General features: G+C 43.6%; 1 protein-coding gene across 24 annotated transcripts in view; it reads right to left on the bottom strand.

Moving 5' to 3' along the window:
- LOC139552065 (formin-binding protein 1-like) overlaps positions 1-17,088 on the bottom strand; it is a 105,244-nt gene that overhangs the window by 6,405 nt on the left and 81,751 nt on the right. For 3 of the 24 annotated variants that reach the window (XM_071363460.1, XM_071363458.1, XM_071363459.1), the window contains 4 exons: positions 1,263-1,372; positions 855-987; positions 387-517; positions 102-274 (listed from right to left, as the gene is read on the bottom strand). In XM_071363460.1, the coding sequence (XP_071219561.1) occupies positions 102-274; positions 387-517; positions 855-987; positions 1,263-1,372 (547 nt within the window). Of the gene's footprint in view, positions 1-101; positions 275-386; positions 518-854; positions 988-1,262; positions 1,373-5,388; positions 5,425-5,735; positions 5,751-9,556; positions 9,650-15,177; positions 15,367-17,088 lie in introns of all 24 variants that reach the window. The other 21 variants (XM_071363439.1, XM_071363442.1, XM_071363440.1 and 18 more) reach the window with 18 other exon arrangements.

Below are 17,088 nucleotides of genomic sequence, written 5' to 3' on the forward strand. Positions count from 1 at the left end.
AAAACAAGGTGGACGAGTGTTATTGTTGCATATCTCTCAAATAGTCAAATAGATGTTCCAGCCCACATTACCCTTGTTGTTGTCTCCGATTGGCGTATTACCTGTTAAAGGTGTATTACCTTCAAATTGGTAGATGGCTTTACAGGTGCCGATGGTGGGCAGCGTCTCCTCATCCCCATCGTCAAACTCATCATCAAACTCTGGAGTGTTGGCTATGGCCACCTTGTCCTGAGTCTCTGAACTCTGCTCCTCTGTGTAACTGCCATCCGGGCTGCTCAAGGACCAACACACACACACACGGTAACTATAGCAACCTCACAACACAACAGTACAGTAACAAACCACAAAGTGTTGAGTAATGGAGTGAGTGTGTGTGTTTACTGTACCTCTCTCTGTCCTGTGCACAGTTGTTGGCAACCGTGCTGCTGTTGCTGTTCTGCGTCTCGTACAGACCACTCTGTCGCCTGGGAGGATCGCTCTTCGATGGTAACCTCCCCTCCACCTCAGCTAGCCATCCCTGGTACACGCACGCACACACACGCATACGTTAGGATTGTGAGATGAGATTTGCTAGAGTAGTGCAGTCCAGAGTCAGATATAGCCTTGTTACTAAGGCTCCTTTCACTTACACAAAGCCAGAACAAATAGCGGCCTCCAAGGCAGTGCATCATATCCAAATAAGGAAGAGAAGTCAGGACTCAGGAGCACTCTACTGTTTGATCTAATAATGAGGTACTGTCTTAGGAAAGCCAAACAAGATAACTATGCTACTAACAACACTGAGTCCGTCCAGCATCTAGAAATACAGTACATTCCTGTCTGGGATAGGTCGAGAGGGGTTTTTCATGACTCACCTCGAATTTCTGCACCTCGTACTGCAGTTTCTCGATGTTCATTGCTATCTCTACTAGGCGGGGGTCCACACTGGCAGGGTCACCCATCTGAGGGTTCTTCTCATACACCCCCTTCATCTTAGTTAGGGCATCTCTGACGGCCAGAGGAAGAGAGAGTGACACATGAATACTCGAGACATACTCCCGACAAATAGATAGCCCAGTCTAAAGCTGACCAAGCCAACCGCATTTCCCCTAAATCTACCCGAGTATCTATAAGTTTTACTAGGCAAATTTTGGTCCATAAAAAGGCTGACAGTAAGGACTTGGTGGAGCTTTTAGGGAGGAGTTAAGACATAATTTCCATACAAATATGGCTGAGGCTTACGTTGCAGATACAGACACACACACACACACACACACACTTACTTCTGGTCCATCTCTTTCTGGATGTCCTTGTTTAAGTCGTCTATCTTGGCCTGAAGCTTCTTTCTCCTCTGCTCTGGGGGCAGGTGGCTGAAGTCCTCTGGTCCAGAGCCCTTATGGAGAGAGATACATTCAAAATTAAAAAAAGAGAGAGATAGTGGAAGAGAGGAAGAAAAGTTGTAGATGAAGTGAGTTTCAGGAGCATTCTACATCATGTCTCTAAACGGATGAATATACAGTATAACATATTCTAACACCCCTCTCAGATGTTCAGTATCTCTATGTAACACCAGAATCCTTCAGGTGCAGTACCCCCCCCCCCCCCCCCCCCTCTTACAGTAAAGCCATTGGGATGAATTAATTTCCCACCGTTGAGGGTTGTGTGTCTGAATTAGATACTGCAGCTCTAGCCTCTACCGTACTTGTGAGCCATTCAACCACCTTTCACCTATTCAGTCCCAAACCTAAAAATATATTAGGGTGTATCCCATTACTTCAAATCCAGTCAAATCACATTTCGGTGTTCATATTTCAGTATCCCCATAACTGTCAAGAGAGAAGTGTAAAAGGAGGTAGTGTTTCTGAAATGGAAACGGTGGGGCCATTTAAGGGCAGACAGGATTGCATTTCCTAATGAAGGAGCTTCCTGGATAGAATAAATATCGATCATCTCTGATGATGGTGAGTCATTCTCTCTGTTTTCTGTGTTCAATTGGGCCTGCTCCACTTTCCAAAGGAAGCTGCCTGTATATGTCCTGTATGTACTGCAGTTCAGAGATACACCACTTGGTGGTACTATTTGGTTAGATTTCTTACATACCCTTAGGTAATTATTGTGTTACAAATCACTGTACAGCAATACAATACAATGGATAATTATACATAAATGAACTGTCATTGTATTGTTAGCAATTAAAATGGGATTCATTGTTGCTTTCCTCACATTTTGATATATTGCTTTCAGATTGGCTTCTTTGACTAGCCATAGTATTCATGGTATTTATCTGATCATGTGCTTGGACTGGATATGTTAAGGCTCAGACAACAATATGTGTAACATAAAAAGGGACAAAGGTCAATGTCCTACTTCACCAGGGGTCAAGGGTCAGAGGTCACTGGGGTCTACTGGTGAGAAAGCCAATATAAACACAGCAGCAGGCCAGCCTACCATGGCGATGACTTTCCTTACCTCATCTAGCTGCACTGCGTGCAACACTTACCAACCAGATAACATGCAACATGGTCTGGTTCATGCTCAAATTCATACTTACATGATTTATACAAATGGTTGATCACTAGAATAAAGGACACCCTGCTTGCTGTTGATTGATGTAAAAACAAAATACTCCACACAGGTGATAATTCTTTCATGAGACAAGGTGCTATACAGGTGATACACAATATATACAAAAGTATGTGGACACCCCTTCAAATTAGTGGATTCGGTTATTTCAGCCACACCCGTTGCTGACAGGTGTATAAAATTGAGCACACAGCCATGCAATCTCCATAGACAAACATTGGCAGTAGAATGGCCTTACTGAAGAGCTCAGTGACTGTCAACGTGGCACCGTCTTAGGATGCCACCTTTCCAACAAGTCAGTTCGTCAAATGTCTGCCCTGCTAGAGCTGCCCCAGTCGTCTGTAAGTTCTGTTATTGTGAAGTGGAAACGTCAAGGAGCAAGAACGGCTCAGCTGCGAAGTGGTAGGCCACACAAGCCCACAGAACGGGACCGCCGAGTGCTGAAGCGCGTAGCCCGTAAAATCGTCTGTCCTCGGTTGCAACACTCATTCCTGAGTTCCAAACTGCCTCTGGAGGCAATGTCAGCACAAGAACTGTTGCAGCCGCACACAAACCTAATGCCAAGCGTCGGCTGGAGTGGTAAAGCTAGCCGCCATTGGACTCTGGAGCAGTGGAAACACGTTCTCTGGAGTGATGAATCACGCTTCACCATCTGGGTTTGGCGGATGCCAGGAGAATGCTACCTGCCCCAATGCATAGTGCCAACTGTAAAGTTTGGTGAGGAGGAATAATGCTCTGGGGCTGTTTTTCATAGTTCGGGCTAGGCCCCTTGGTTCCAGTGAAGGCAAATCTTAATGCTACAGCATACAATGACATTCTAGATGATTCTGTGCTTCCAACTTTGTGGCAAAAGTTTGAGGAATGCCCCCGTACACAAAGCAAGTTCCATACAGAAATGGTTTGTCAAGATCGGTGTGGAAGAACTTGACTGCCTGCACAAAGCCTTGACCTCAACCCCATCGAACACCTTTGGGATGAATTGAAACGCTGACTGCGAGCCAGGCTTAATCGCCCAACATCAATGCCCGACCTCACTAATGCTCTTTTGGCTGAATGGAAGCAAGTCCCCGCAGCAATGTTCCAACATCTAGTGGAAAGCCTTCCCAGAAGAGTGGAGGCTGTTATAGCAGCAAAGGGGGGGACCAACTCCATATTAATGCCATTGACTTTGGAATGAGATGTTCGACAAGTAGGTGTCCACATACTTTTGGTCATGTTGTGTATCTTTACCCAGTAACTTACCTGTTCAACATACATTTCACACTCAGATATACATTTGTATATCTCCTTGATTACATTTAATCACTGGTAACTGATCTTGATCATTTCTAATCTCTTGCCAAAGGACTTGTTTGACATGCATTTGTCAATGTTGACCACTCAATGATTATTACTACACACAAAGTTATGACCTAATGATTATCATGTGGCTTATGTTATTGTGGTTGACTAAGGAGATCTACAACAATTATTTCAAGGCAGTTGATTGTGTAGTTTATGATTTATCAAATCAAAATTCCCCGCAGGGCTCAATGTCTGATGCAGAGGACTTGAGTACTGCCATAGATGGAACTTGAAATAAGTTTCTACCTAATCTCATCCACCACCAACTCTCTCTCTGCAGCAATTGAGCCTGGGGAAGAGGTTAGTTTCTACATAGAATTAGGAATTTGAATATTAGAATGGACATGAACCTTCTTATGGTGGTCAAGGAGTTGGTCAACCATGGTTTGCCAGTGCTGTGATAAGATATTGTGTAAAATAATGCACTTACAAGAATTGATCTTTGAGATGAAGGATTCCATAAATGTTTCCAAATTAACATTCCATTAACATCCCATTCTAACAATGCGGTCAACCCACAGCCAATACAGTACACTGGCTGAAGTCAGTGATAAGACTTTGACAAGTTGTAAATGCATCAAGTATTGATATTGTATCATATAACAGCACTCACAGATTTCCAAGAAAACCAAAATCCAGACATTTATGGCCTGTTGACATATATTTTATACACACAATTGGTATAAAACCTGTATAAACTGTATTTATAATTATACGACAATATTTTAGGTTGATAATAATTCTAGTACACAATTACTGATATATGCCTTACTTTCATTTTCCAGGATTATGCCTCTCCTGCCATTCGTTCCAATAAGACCGGTTTTGATTATTTCTCTCTGACCAATATGGATGCCATTTTTCACCCCATTCTGGAACGTTGAGGGTTTATGACATAGCCCCTCTAGTAATGTAATAGGATCTCTGAGTTTCTACCTGACTGAGACACAAAAAGCTCAATTTCATTTGTTCCCATCTGTTCTGCATTCCAGTGGAAAATACTTGGTATTCCTGGAAGGCTCGGCATCGTCTGGCCGTTTTAGTTTAGCTCTTTTTGGGCCATTAATTTCTACATCAGAACCACTCTGAGCTTGGCAGCTAATGCTGAGAAACATCATCTTTAGAGGCTTGCACAGTGCATACTAAGAACACTGTTAAATGACTATTTATCAAAATCAGCATGTATCACATCTTTGATTTTACAGTATCTACCCTATATCTTTGATATCAGCTATGATTATGATGTATCTATCGGAATCATCCGTCTTGGCTTCTAACGGGTATGAGGACAAATCAAAGGGGATGGAACTAGCCGACAGACAGACAGACCTAAGTTCAAATACTACTTGAAATCCTTTCCAGTACTTGACTGAGCTTGTCTGTTGCGATGAAATGAAAAGAAAATGATTTCAACGATTTCAAATAGTATTCGAAAACCCAGGTCTGGCGGACAAACAGAACATTAACTGTAATTCTGATCACCTCAATAAGATTCCGGACGTGGGAATTGAGTGTGATCTGCACAGAGCACACAGGCAGTGGGGAGAGACACAACAAACAAAAAATAACACACACACATACACACAAAAAACAACAATTATGAGACAACAACAACAACAAGGGTCTGCATCTGCAAAATACATCCTCATGTCACAACAAAATGACTAAATCAATAAAAGACACCGGACGAAAAGGAACCAAACGCTAACAAACAGAAACAGCGGTCACACAGAATTCTCAACCACGTTGTGGTACTAGGTGGACGTGCACGCGACGCTCAGAATACGGTTCACGCCACTACGGTCATGCAGTGTTACGGTCATGCTTACCAGCTTGAGAGAAAGCTTCATGGGTAGAAGAGAGGCGAGAGAAACGGCAGGAGGAGCAGGAGAGAAAGAGAACAGATAAAAGTCAGACAACGGCAGAATAACACATAGCAATTGGCCATCGCGGTTCCTCCTGGTACTGCATGCACATGTACAGCATGTCGTCAGTTGTTGACATGGATATTGAGAAGAAAAAGCAGTTCCTTAGTCAAACTTCACCATATGAGGAAAATAAATTGGGTGTTTTAAAACCTGGAAAGGGGAAGGTAGAAGTCTTGGATGCCTTGTATATGATTGCTGCGGTCATTGGATTCGAAGGTGTTCGTCTTGACCGAGGTGATAACCAGAGCTTTCACAACTGAACAGCGAATGCATAGACCCATCAGGTATGAGCAGTTGTGAAAAACGACAGATCAGATACGTGAGGCGCAACAGGTCTGAGGCTCTTTGCAGATGCTGGTTTGTTTGGACTCTCCCACAGTTTGTTCTGTTTACAATGGAAAACAAAATCTGCAATACCTCAGCGAGACGCTATTCCAAGACATTACCCGGTCATTCTCAGGACTATCTATCTCCCTATATAACGTATGGCTCTAGTTAACTCTTTTCTCATCTGGTGAAGTTCAACGTCAGGTTTCAGGGATGAATGAGAAAATAAGAGTTGGGTTTTAAAATGACTTGAGGTGATGACAAGGAAGCCAACTCACAAGTCTAGACTGCACAGGACGGCGAATGAGAGCGAGCAAAGTGAGAGAAGGAGAGACAGAGAGAGAGGTGAGTCGAGACACCCACTGCAGAAAAACAGGAGGACAGAGGATGGGTGATAACACACCCCTCTCTGTTCTCCCTGTACCCCCCCCCCCCCCCCCCCACCCCCCCCCACCCCACACACACACAATGACAGCATTTAACAGCAGGGGGCGGTGGCTACCTGTGTCACAGTAAAGCATGATGACAGTTCACATGTTCACATAGAGACAATATGTTTCAAACAGTGACATTCGCTCATGGGAGAGGTGAGCCTGAGTGCCAGTTTGTTTGGGCCAGTCTGAGTTGTCAAGAAAGCACAAACAGACTGGCACTCGGGCTAGGGAGAAGTTGCTCATAGATTCAACGCTATACCAGGCAGGATACATGCCCATGAGCACAAGTAATCAGGAGCTAGTAGCAACCTTCTTTATCAATGAGTTCAGTGAGATCAAACTACAACCACAACCACTTGGTTCATCAAAGATTCATGATTAATGATACTTGTTTGATTGAAAGGACAATTAAGGCAAATGATAGAAGAAGAAAAAAAGAGAACTGGAAAAATCATAATGTAAGAGGTTGCTTCGGTTGAATTGCACATATAGTGATTGCTCTATTAAAGATCGTTAGAGCTTATTGTGAGCTCCATGGTTATAGAGAGGAGAGAGACTTTTAACACCCACTGGGTCGCTCCAGCTTTAATCCTTGTAATGACTTATTATGAGGACGTAGTTTGTGGGGAAACAAAGGAAAGAGATACTTTAACACACACTGGGCCGCTCCAGCTGCAGTGAATAACTGTAGTCCAGTTAACAGCTCAAAGGCTGCACTCGGGGGCCATGATGAGGCCCCGCTATACTCCCTTTGGTCCTGTAATCAAGTCATTCACCTAGAATGGCCTTCGATCAGCCTCCCCATCGTGCCTAATTATCCCTCTCTACACCTCTCGACGTTGAAAATTGTTCTCACTGTGCTATTTCCGTTAAGAACTGCTGGTGTAATAGACAGGGGAGGTCTGTTGTTCACCAGTATCTGTTGTAGCTGAGTGTAGTGTATAGGGCCAAAATGTGACTTGTCAGACATCTCAGACAGATGGGTATATACAGGTACATGGTATACAGATAGGCTATGGTGCCAGCACACAGAAGGAAGCGCTGGAGGGGTGAATTCTGGGTAGACTATACCCCCCAAAAGTGTTATGAGCACCACAACCCAATGTTGTGAACACCAGAAAATAAGATGAAGCAGCAAATGGTGGGGAGACCATCATTCACCATGCTCCAATCCCACTTCCTTAGTTTAAGGGTAGTGCTTGTGACACTTTGAGAATTGACCCCTAAAAAATGTGCACCGCAGCAGGAGTCCAAGGCTTGGGGTTGGTGGTGTTGCAACAGAAAGTGCCGCAAGCTGAGATGTGGGACAGGAAATGAGGTCATCCCTGGTTCTGATCATTTGGATAGTGTGGTCTTATGACAGGGCAGAAGGGCCATGTGAAATACAGAGAGGCAGTCACAGACACTAGCCTCATTTAGAAGGAAACAAAAATATCTAAAATGGCAACTGTGTCTGACTGGAAATAAATTATTATTTCTATGTATTGTCCTTGTTTTTGAAAGAAAAGCACATTTTTTGTCCATTAAATGAGCATCAAATTGATCAGAAATGCAGTGTAGTCATTGTTAATGTTGTAAATGACTATTGTAGCTGGAAACGGACAATTTCTTTATGGAATATCTACATAGGCGTACAGAGGCCCATTATCAGCAACCATCACTCCTGTGTTCCAATGGCACATTGTGTTAGCTAATCCAAGTTGATCATTTTAAAAGGCTAATTGATCATTAGAAAACCCTTTTGCAATTATGTTAGCACAGCTGAAAACTGTCGTGCTGATTAAAGAAGCAATACAACTGGCCTTCTTTCGACTAGTTGAGTATCTGGGCAATCAGCTTTTGCGGATTCGATTACAGACTCAAAATGGCCAGAAACAAAGAAATGTCTTCTGAAACTCGTCAGTCTATTCTTGTTCTGAGAAATGAAGGCTATTCCATGCGAGAAACTGTTCCATGCGCAAACTGGCTCTAACCAGAATAGAAAGAGGAGTGGGAGGGCCCGGTGCACAACTGAGCAAACGGACAAGTACATTAGAGTGTCTAAGTTTGAAAAACAGACGCCTCACAAGTCCTCACAAGAAGGCCAGCATCCCAGAGTCGCCTCTTCACTGTTGACATTGAGACTGGTGTTTTGCGGGTACTATTTAATGAAGCTGCCAGTTGAAGACTTGTGAGGCGTCTGTTTCTCAAACTAGACACTCTAATGTACTTGTCCTCTTGCTCAGTTGTGCACCGGGGCCTTCCACTCCTCTTTCTATTCTGGTTAGAGCCAGTTTGCGCTGTTCTGTGAAGGGAGTAGTTCACAGCGTTGTACGAGAGCTTCAGTATCTTGTCAAATTTCTCGCATGGAATAGCCTTCATTTCTCAGAACAAGAATAGACTGATGCGTTTCAGAAGAAAGTTATTTGTTTCTGGCCATTTTGAGTCTGTAATCGAACCCGCAAATACTGATGCTCCAAATACTCAACTAGTCTAAAGAAGGCCAGTTTTATTGCTTCTTTAAATCAGCACAACAGTTTTCAGCTGTGCTAACATAATTGCAAAAGGGTTTTGTAATGATCAATTAACCTTTTAAAATGATCAACTTGGATTAGCTAACACAATGTGCCATTGGAACACACAGGAGTGATGGGTTGCTGATAATGGGCCTCTGTACGCCTGTGTAGATATTCCATAAAAACAAAATCGTCCGTTTCCAGCTACAATAGTCATTTACAACATTAACAATGTCTACACTGCATTTCTGATCAATTTGATGTCATTTTAATGGACAAAAAATGTGTTTTTCTTTCAAAAACAAGGGCATTTCTAAGTGACCCCAAACTTTTGAACGGTAGCATATATACTGTCAGTGTATCATCATGATATGAGACTACTGTCTGTGCTGCACATGGCTGAGACACAAACACATATTTCCTAATTAAGGCACGCACGCACGCAATGGCCAACATACACACTTACGACATATTGTCTGGCCTCGAAAGCGTACGTGGGTATGCCCTGAGTCCTCCAGTCTTTGTGATAACAGAGCGAGAGAGGGCGAGTAGGAGGCTGCTGCCATGGTTATGAGAGAGAACAACACAGCTTCATCAATTAGCACAGGGCTACTAATGAGGCTAATGGGTTCACTCTCTCTCTCTCCCGCACACACACACACTCACTCATTCAGTGACTTACATCATCCATCTCTCTTTCTTTCTGTGTTTTCTCACAGAAACACTCTCTGACTCACTCTGATGATGCTGTTATCATTTATCCTTGCTATATCACACACACACACACTCTCTCTCGCTGTATATCTGGCGTTGGATCAGAGGGCTGGCCCCAGAGGGCTGAGGAATGACAGGCCTTCCCACTGGGGGATGCTGGGTAAAGCATCCCTCTGCCGTGCAGCTGTTGGCCAAAGACTGAACCCAGAACCCGACCTACAGACACAACTAGCATGATATTAAAATACACACTCATATCACATGTTATATAACCTGTCATAAGGAAAGAAAACTGACATTGGCTATCTCAAAGCCCTTGGCCCTCTCAAAGATATCACATTTCATAACAAATATTTTGCTCAGTCAATACTGAGGTTTATTAAAGTGTTCATATTTTCACTCACTAATAGCACCTGTACAGTGTAGTGCTGCACTACGATATCGACTAATAACTTGGTTCGTGTGACCATAGAATTCGGAATTAGAATACTACAACGGACATGAATCTTCTTACGACGGTATAAAATGTCAGCCATTTTGGTAAGGGAGTTGGGTCAGCCAATGCTGTGATGAGATATTGTGTAAAACAATGCATTTGAAGAGTATCTGCCCAGTATGTGTGTTAGCTAGCCAGCCAGGCAGTTCAAGTGGAATGATTTGAATAATGTTTCAAGTTACCTGCCAATATAACATTCCATACTAACAATGCAGTCAACCTACAGCCATACCCAGGCTGAAATCATTTGATGATAGGACATAGACAAGTTGTAAATGCAACAAGTACTGTATCATATTATAACACAGATTTCCAAGAAAACAAACATTGGGACATTTACGGTCTATCTACATATATATTTTAGAGGCTATTTATACAGGCAATTTTTTAGAAACCTGTGTCAATTGTATTTCTAATTATATGACAATATTTTAGGTTGACAATAATTCTATTGCACAATTACTAATATATCAAATGCCTTACTTTTATTTTCCCGCATAAGTAAAAGCAGGAAATGCATCACCTATCCCGCTAGTGCCATTCATTCCAATTAGACTGGTTTGGATTTCTCCCTGACCACAATGGATGCGATAAAGAGGTCAATGGGGAGAAGAAGAAGGACGCCAGATTGGCGCACATTCAACAAATCTGATCTAACAAAGTGGATATTCGTCAAATCCGTCAGGATTGATGTGTTGTAAACAGGCCCACAATGTGCTTACTTCAGTTAGATTTTGATATTTTGGGCTGTTTTCGCTGCATGACATTTAGAAGCTGTCCCTTTTCAGGTTTAGAAGACGTGACTGTTTAAATGCTAACTCCCGTTCGTATAAGCTGGTAGCATAGCTAGCATACCTGAGCGGCAGGTAGCCCGGCGGTTAAAAATGTTGGGTCAGTAACCAAAAGGTTGCTGGTTCGATTCCCTGAGCCGGCAAGGTGGGAAAATGTGCCCATCTGCCCTTTGAGCAAGGCAGTTAACCCCCAATAACAACTGCTCCTCGGGCGCTGATGATGTTGACTAAGGCAGCCCCCCTGCACCTCTCTGATTCAGAGGGGTTGGGTTAAATGCGGAAGACACATTTCGGTTGAATGCATTCAGTTGTACAACTGACTAGGTATCCTTTCCCTACAGAAACCGGTGGTGGTAGTTTTTAACTGTAATGCAGTTGATTGGTGATGATGGCATGAACACGTGTTGGGGTTGACATCCATACAAGCAATTTACTCCAATTTTTACCTCAACATAGTATGAAATACACATGTAAACAATAGCCTAAATGTAGGTTCATTTTCCTGTGATGCAATGAGGAGATTCAGGATCTTCCCCCATGGCATTTCCATTGTTTTGGTCGAGTTCGATTCACCTCTTTACCGCATGAATGGCTGCCATTTTCATACCATTCTGGAACTTTGAAGGGTTTGACATAGCACCTCTAGTAATTTAATAGGATCTCTATGCGCGTGACCACAGAGGGCTTCTTTAAGAGGCCTTGAGGATTACTATGACACTGAGGTGCTGTGCAACTGAGCAGCTGTTTAAAAGCAGGGCAGGCAATATGGCCGCCCGTTCCAGCTTGGGCAGAGCAGACGGCTCATGTTTGAACTGACTTCTCTACTGCTTTTAAAATGAGTCCCTAAAAGAAAAGAAAGTTTAACACAAAACTGATGTCCACGAGTGTTCTTAACAACGTTAATATACACATATACAGTGGGGAGAACAAGTATTTGATACACTGCCGATTTTGCAGGTTTTCCTACTTACAAAGCATGTAGAGGTCTGTAATTTTTATCATAGGTACACTTCAACTATGAGAGACGGAATCTAAAACAAAAATCCAGAAAATCACATTGTATGATTTTTAAGTAATTAATTTGCATTTTATTGCATGACATAAGTATTTGATACATCAGAAAAGCAGAACTTAATATTTGGTACAGAAACCTTTGTTTGCAATTACAGAGATCATACGTTTCCTGTAGTTCTTGACTAGGTTTGCACACACTGCAGCAGGGATTTTGGCCCACTCCTCCCTACAGATCTTCTCCAGATCCTTCAGGTTTCGGGGCTGTCGCTGGGCAATACGGAGTTTCAGCTCCCTCCAAAGATTTTCTATTGGGTTCAGGTCTGGAGACTGGCTAGGCCACTCCAGGACCTTGAGATGCTTCTTACGGAGCCAATCCTTAGTTGCCATGGCTGTGTGCTTCGTGTCGTTGTCATGCTGGAAGACCCAGCCACGACCCATCTTCAATGCTCTTACTGAGGGAAGGAGGTTGTTGGCCAAGATCTCGCGATACATGGCCCCATCCATCCTCCCCTCAATACGGTTCAGTCGTCCTGTCCCCTTTGCAGAAAAGCATCCCCAAAGAATGATGTTTCCACCTCCATGCTTCACGGTTGGGATGGTGTTCTTGGGGTTGTACTCATACTTCTTCTTCCTCCAAACACGGCGAGTGGAGTTAGACCAAAAAGCTCTATTTTTGTCTCATCAGACCACATGACCTTCTCCCATTCCTCCTCTGGATCATCCAGATGGTCATTGGCAAACTTCAGACAGGCCTGGACATGCACTGGCTTAAGCAGGGGGACCTTGCGTGCGCTGCAGGATTTTAATCCATGACGGCGTAGTGTGTTACTAATGGTTTTCTTTGAGACTGTGGTCCCAGCTCTCTTCAGGTCATTGACCAGGTCCTGCCGTGTAGTTCTGGGCTGATCCCTCACCTTCCTCATGATCATTGATGCCCCACGAGGTGAAATCTTGCATGGAGCCCCAGACCGAGGGTGATTGACCGTCATCTTGAACTTCTTCCATTTTCTAATAATTGCGCCAACAGTTGTTTCCTTCTCACCAAGCTGCTTGCCTATTGTCCTGTAGCGCATCCCAGCCTTGTGCAGGTCTACAATTTTATCCCTGATGTCCTTACACAGCTCTCTGGTCTTGGCCATTGTGGAGAGGTTGGAATCTGTTTGATTGAGTGTGTGGACAGGTGTCTTTTATACAGGTAACGAGTTCAAACAGGTGCAGTTAATACAGGTAATGAGTGGAGAACAGGAGGGCTTCTTAAAGAAAAACTAACAGGTCTGTGAGAGCCGGAATTCTTACTGGTTGGTAGGTGATCAAATACTTATGTCATGCAATAAAATGCAAATTAATTATTTAAAAATCATACAATGTGATTTTCTGGATTTTTGTTTTAGATTCCGTCTCTCACAGTTGAAGTGTACCTATGATAAAAATTACAGACCTCTACATGCTTTGTAAGTAGGAAAACCTGCAAAATCAGCAGTGTATCAAATACTTGTTCTCTCCACTGTACAAAAACAACAGAAATACTTCATCAATATGGATAATGAAAAGGAGTGAAGAGGATGTTGAGAGATTCATATTTAGCCCTATAAATCTTAAAACATAGGCAATGTCGTGCTCAATACGTGGCCCTGCCCGACCAAAACAAAAACCTGACCTTTTCCCTTTCTTTCCCTTCATTCAAATGTTACAGAAAGGTCATACAGGAATGAACTAATATGAATCTGCAACATTAACAGAAAACAATGCTTCAGATATAGAACTACCCTGGCCTGCCAGTTTAGAAGACGGCCATTAGCCCACTTCCTGTTCGGGAGATGTTCACTTCCTGCTAGATTTGCCCCACATCCTCCTTCTCCTGACCTTCGATAATTTAACATTGTTTTTACTGCTACTACTACTATTGTTCCTTTGCTTTCACAGACATCATACGTTGTGGGTCGGGCTATGAGAACTATATGGCTCTAGTGCATTCTAACTGTTGCCCTTCAAAAGTTACGAACATAAAAAAAACACTTTATTAGTTGAGGCCGGAAGGAACACGTGAGCAGCTTAGCACGTTCTTGTCGTCAAGAGGAAGCTCTGTCGGCCCCATGGGGGTGATCTGGACAGGGATCATGGTTCTGGCTGATTTAGGAATAGAAACTCGACATGACACCAGATAGCTGCAGCGTGTGTGTGTGTGTGCCTGCAGATAAAGAGGGTGTGTTGAACCCCAGGGCCGTCTAAAAAAAAATCCCTGCTGCAAGCCAGGCCCGGCCCGACAGACTCAGTGACTTAATCAGCCTATAGCGCCAGCACAACATCCTCATCAATACACTGGGACTTTTGACTTTATGCATAACCTTAAGACGTTATACCGTTACTGACTTGTAGTTCGACCCAGATAGGCGGAAGGGAGGAAGTCATTCTTGACTAAAGAACAAAACTTCACCCAGTTGCTTATACTCTCCCTATTGCTACGCCTAGCAATGTATTACTTGAGCTGTCTTTCATTGCACCATCATGGCAACTCTCCAAGGAGAGCTACGGCGTAGTAGGATACCTACTCATGTCTGTCACTGGGAGGGAGCTCTGATGACACTGTCATTGTGTGTGAAGCAGATTCAGAGGTCAAAGTGGAGATTGAGGAAACGGGTTGGAGAGTTCATGGGTTTTTGTCTGGAAAGGCAGACAGACAGACGACTGAATATGTGATTCCGCTAGCGCAGAACTATGGACGCATGCTAGTGAAGCGGAACACAGACACAGACACAGGCAGAACGCCGTATGGAGGAGGCTGGAGGATAGACAAGAGTTGTCCTAAATAGATTTGGACCAGCACATTTCATTGTAAGGTTGAGATGTTATCTCTGGCATACTGGGAAATCACGAAGAGCTAATCGATAGCCAGTTAAAGATTATTAAGAGATACCTGAAGAATATACTGGAATATAACCTCCCCCATACAGCGACGCCACAGAGCTCAGAGACAGGCGAGCACACACACATGCACGCATGCACACGCACACACTCACCACACTCTCACAGACACACAACCACAAACACTCACAGCACGACACACACACTTACCCCTCGCCTCAGGCTCCGGAGGCAAGTCATTTTGGGTTTGGAGGCCATGAACTCATTGAAGCGATTGGAGAGGGGCTCCTTGTTCTGCTTGGGAGACTGGGGGTCGTTGGGAACAGCAGAGGGTGAGGGGGGGCTGGAGGCTGGGGGGGCAGGGGGGGGCTGGTGCGGGGACGTTAACAGGGACATAAGCTACCAGTATGAGAGGGAGCCATGACGGAGGACAAGAAGAAGAGGAGGAGGAGGAAAAGGGGCAGAATCAAAACGAGAGGACAAAAAAGGAAGGAGGGAGGAACACAAAACGAGATAAATAAGGGCCCAAATAATGTTAAAAACAGAAAAAACCAACGGGAACAAAGACAACCAAAAGAGATATCAAACACAAACAAACCCAGTGTCATAAGTAACCAGCTGTTATGTGGTATAATCTTGTCAGACAAACAAACGTGAAGTAAAAACAACTTGTCAAGCGACGGTCGTAACATTTCTAAACAGAGTGAGTCAGAAGTGTTAATAGAGTGTTATTGCAAGGTGCTGCAGCTGCCACACATTTAAAACAGACAGCTTTACAGGAAGCACATGCAAGCTTCCATTTTGTAGCAAGTGGTTTTTTTTGTGTGTGGAAACGTCATCACATGCGAGCTCTTGGACTAGAAATTCACCATATCCTCCGAGATGTGACAGCGGCTGAATTTCAATCACAGAAACCTAACTCCTGCAATCCCAAACCACTTGACGCTCAATTAATGAGCTATCAGCCCTTTGGGAGCTGGAGAGAGATCTGCAATTTGTACTGACATTGCTTTGCTACTCAGTGAGAGAACATGCATGAAAGCTCTTTGGATACCCATCTTTTAAAACCAAAGTTAATGAAACGTAAATCAATCAAGTAAATGGTTTGCTGCTCTTTTAATTCAGAGAGGAGTTCTAGTTGGACATATATATTCTATATATAGCAAAGGCTAGGATCTAACACGTGTCTTCCGTATTGGCTCTGCTCTGATACAAGTCTCACATGTTTTCACTGTGCAGGTAGCCTACTTGTTAGAGCGTTGGGCCAGTAACTGGAAAGTTGCTGGATCGAATCCGCGAGCTGACAAGGTAAAAATATGTTGTTCTGCCCCTGAGCAAGGCAGTTAACCCACTGTTCCCCGGGCGCCAAAGACGTGGAGGTCGATTATGACAGCCACCCGCACCTCTCTGATTCCCTGTATGTGTGTGTCTGTGTCCTTCCAGAACATTCTGTTCCCCTAAAGGCGTCAGAATGCTTTGGTTTGAACGAATGTGCTCGTATACTCCCTTTTAAGACCTTGGCTTGAAAAACAATAGTACTGTTTGTCCCTCTTGGGATGCCGTAGCCAGTATACACTTTCTCAAAATAGTCCGAATTAATCTAAGATAACTGAAAGAAATCTGTCATTAATTTTGACGTTTTTGCAGAGGAGCTCCTGGTCGTGCAATTTTACATCTAAGATGTTTGGTGCAGTATTTCGCGAGTGAAAAAATGTGCACGAAAACGAGTTGTCTCTCCTTGAATGACTTAATTGAAGAATCCCTACTGTTGACCAATCACCGGCGAAGGGGCGTAGACTTCGGCTAACAAACTTGGGCTTGCCTCAAGAAAAAATATTGTGTGCACGAACGGCAGAAAAACATACCTTGCCGAAGACCAAAACAAACAAAAACGTCACAAAACGTTATCATAATGTACGCTCAAACTGTTTTGGATGGGAAGCATCCGGACGCCTTAACGCTCTCAGGGTACAGTATGTGCGTGGCCTCACAAAAAAGGTGAGGACAAACACCCTGTCATTAGTTGTCCCTTACACTTTAGAGTCTCACACACTTACATTATAACAGGACGAACACCAAACAAACAACACACACCATGCTCAAACTGCAGGGAGTCGGCGC

Source organism: Salvelinus alpinus, chromosome 24 (assembly GCF_045679555.1).
Source record: "Salvelinus alpinus chromosome 24, SLU_Salpinus.1, whole genome shotgun sequence".
In the NCBI taxonomy this organism is placed as follows: Eukaryota; Metazoa; Chordata; class Actinopteri; order Salmoniformes; family Salmonidae; genus Salvelinus; species Salvelinus alpinus.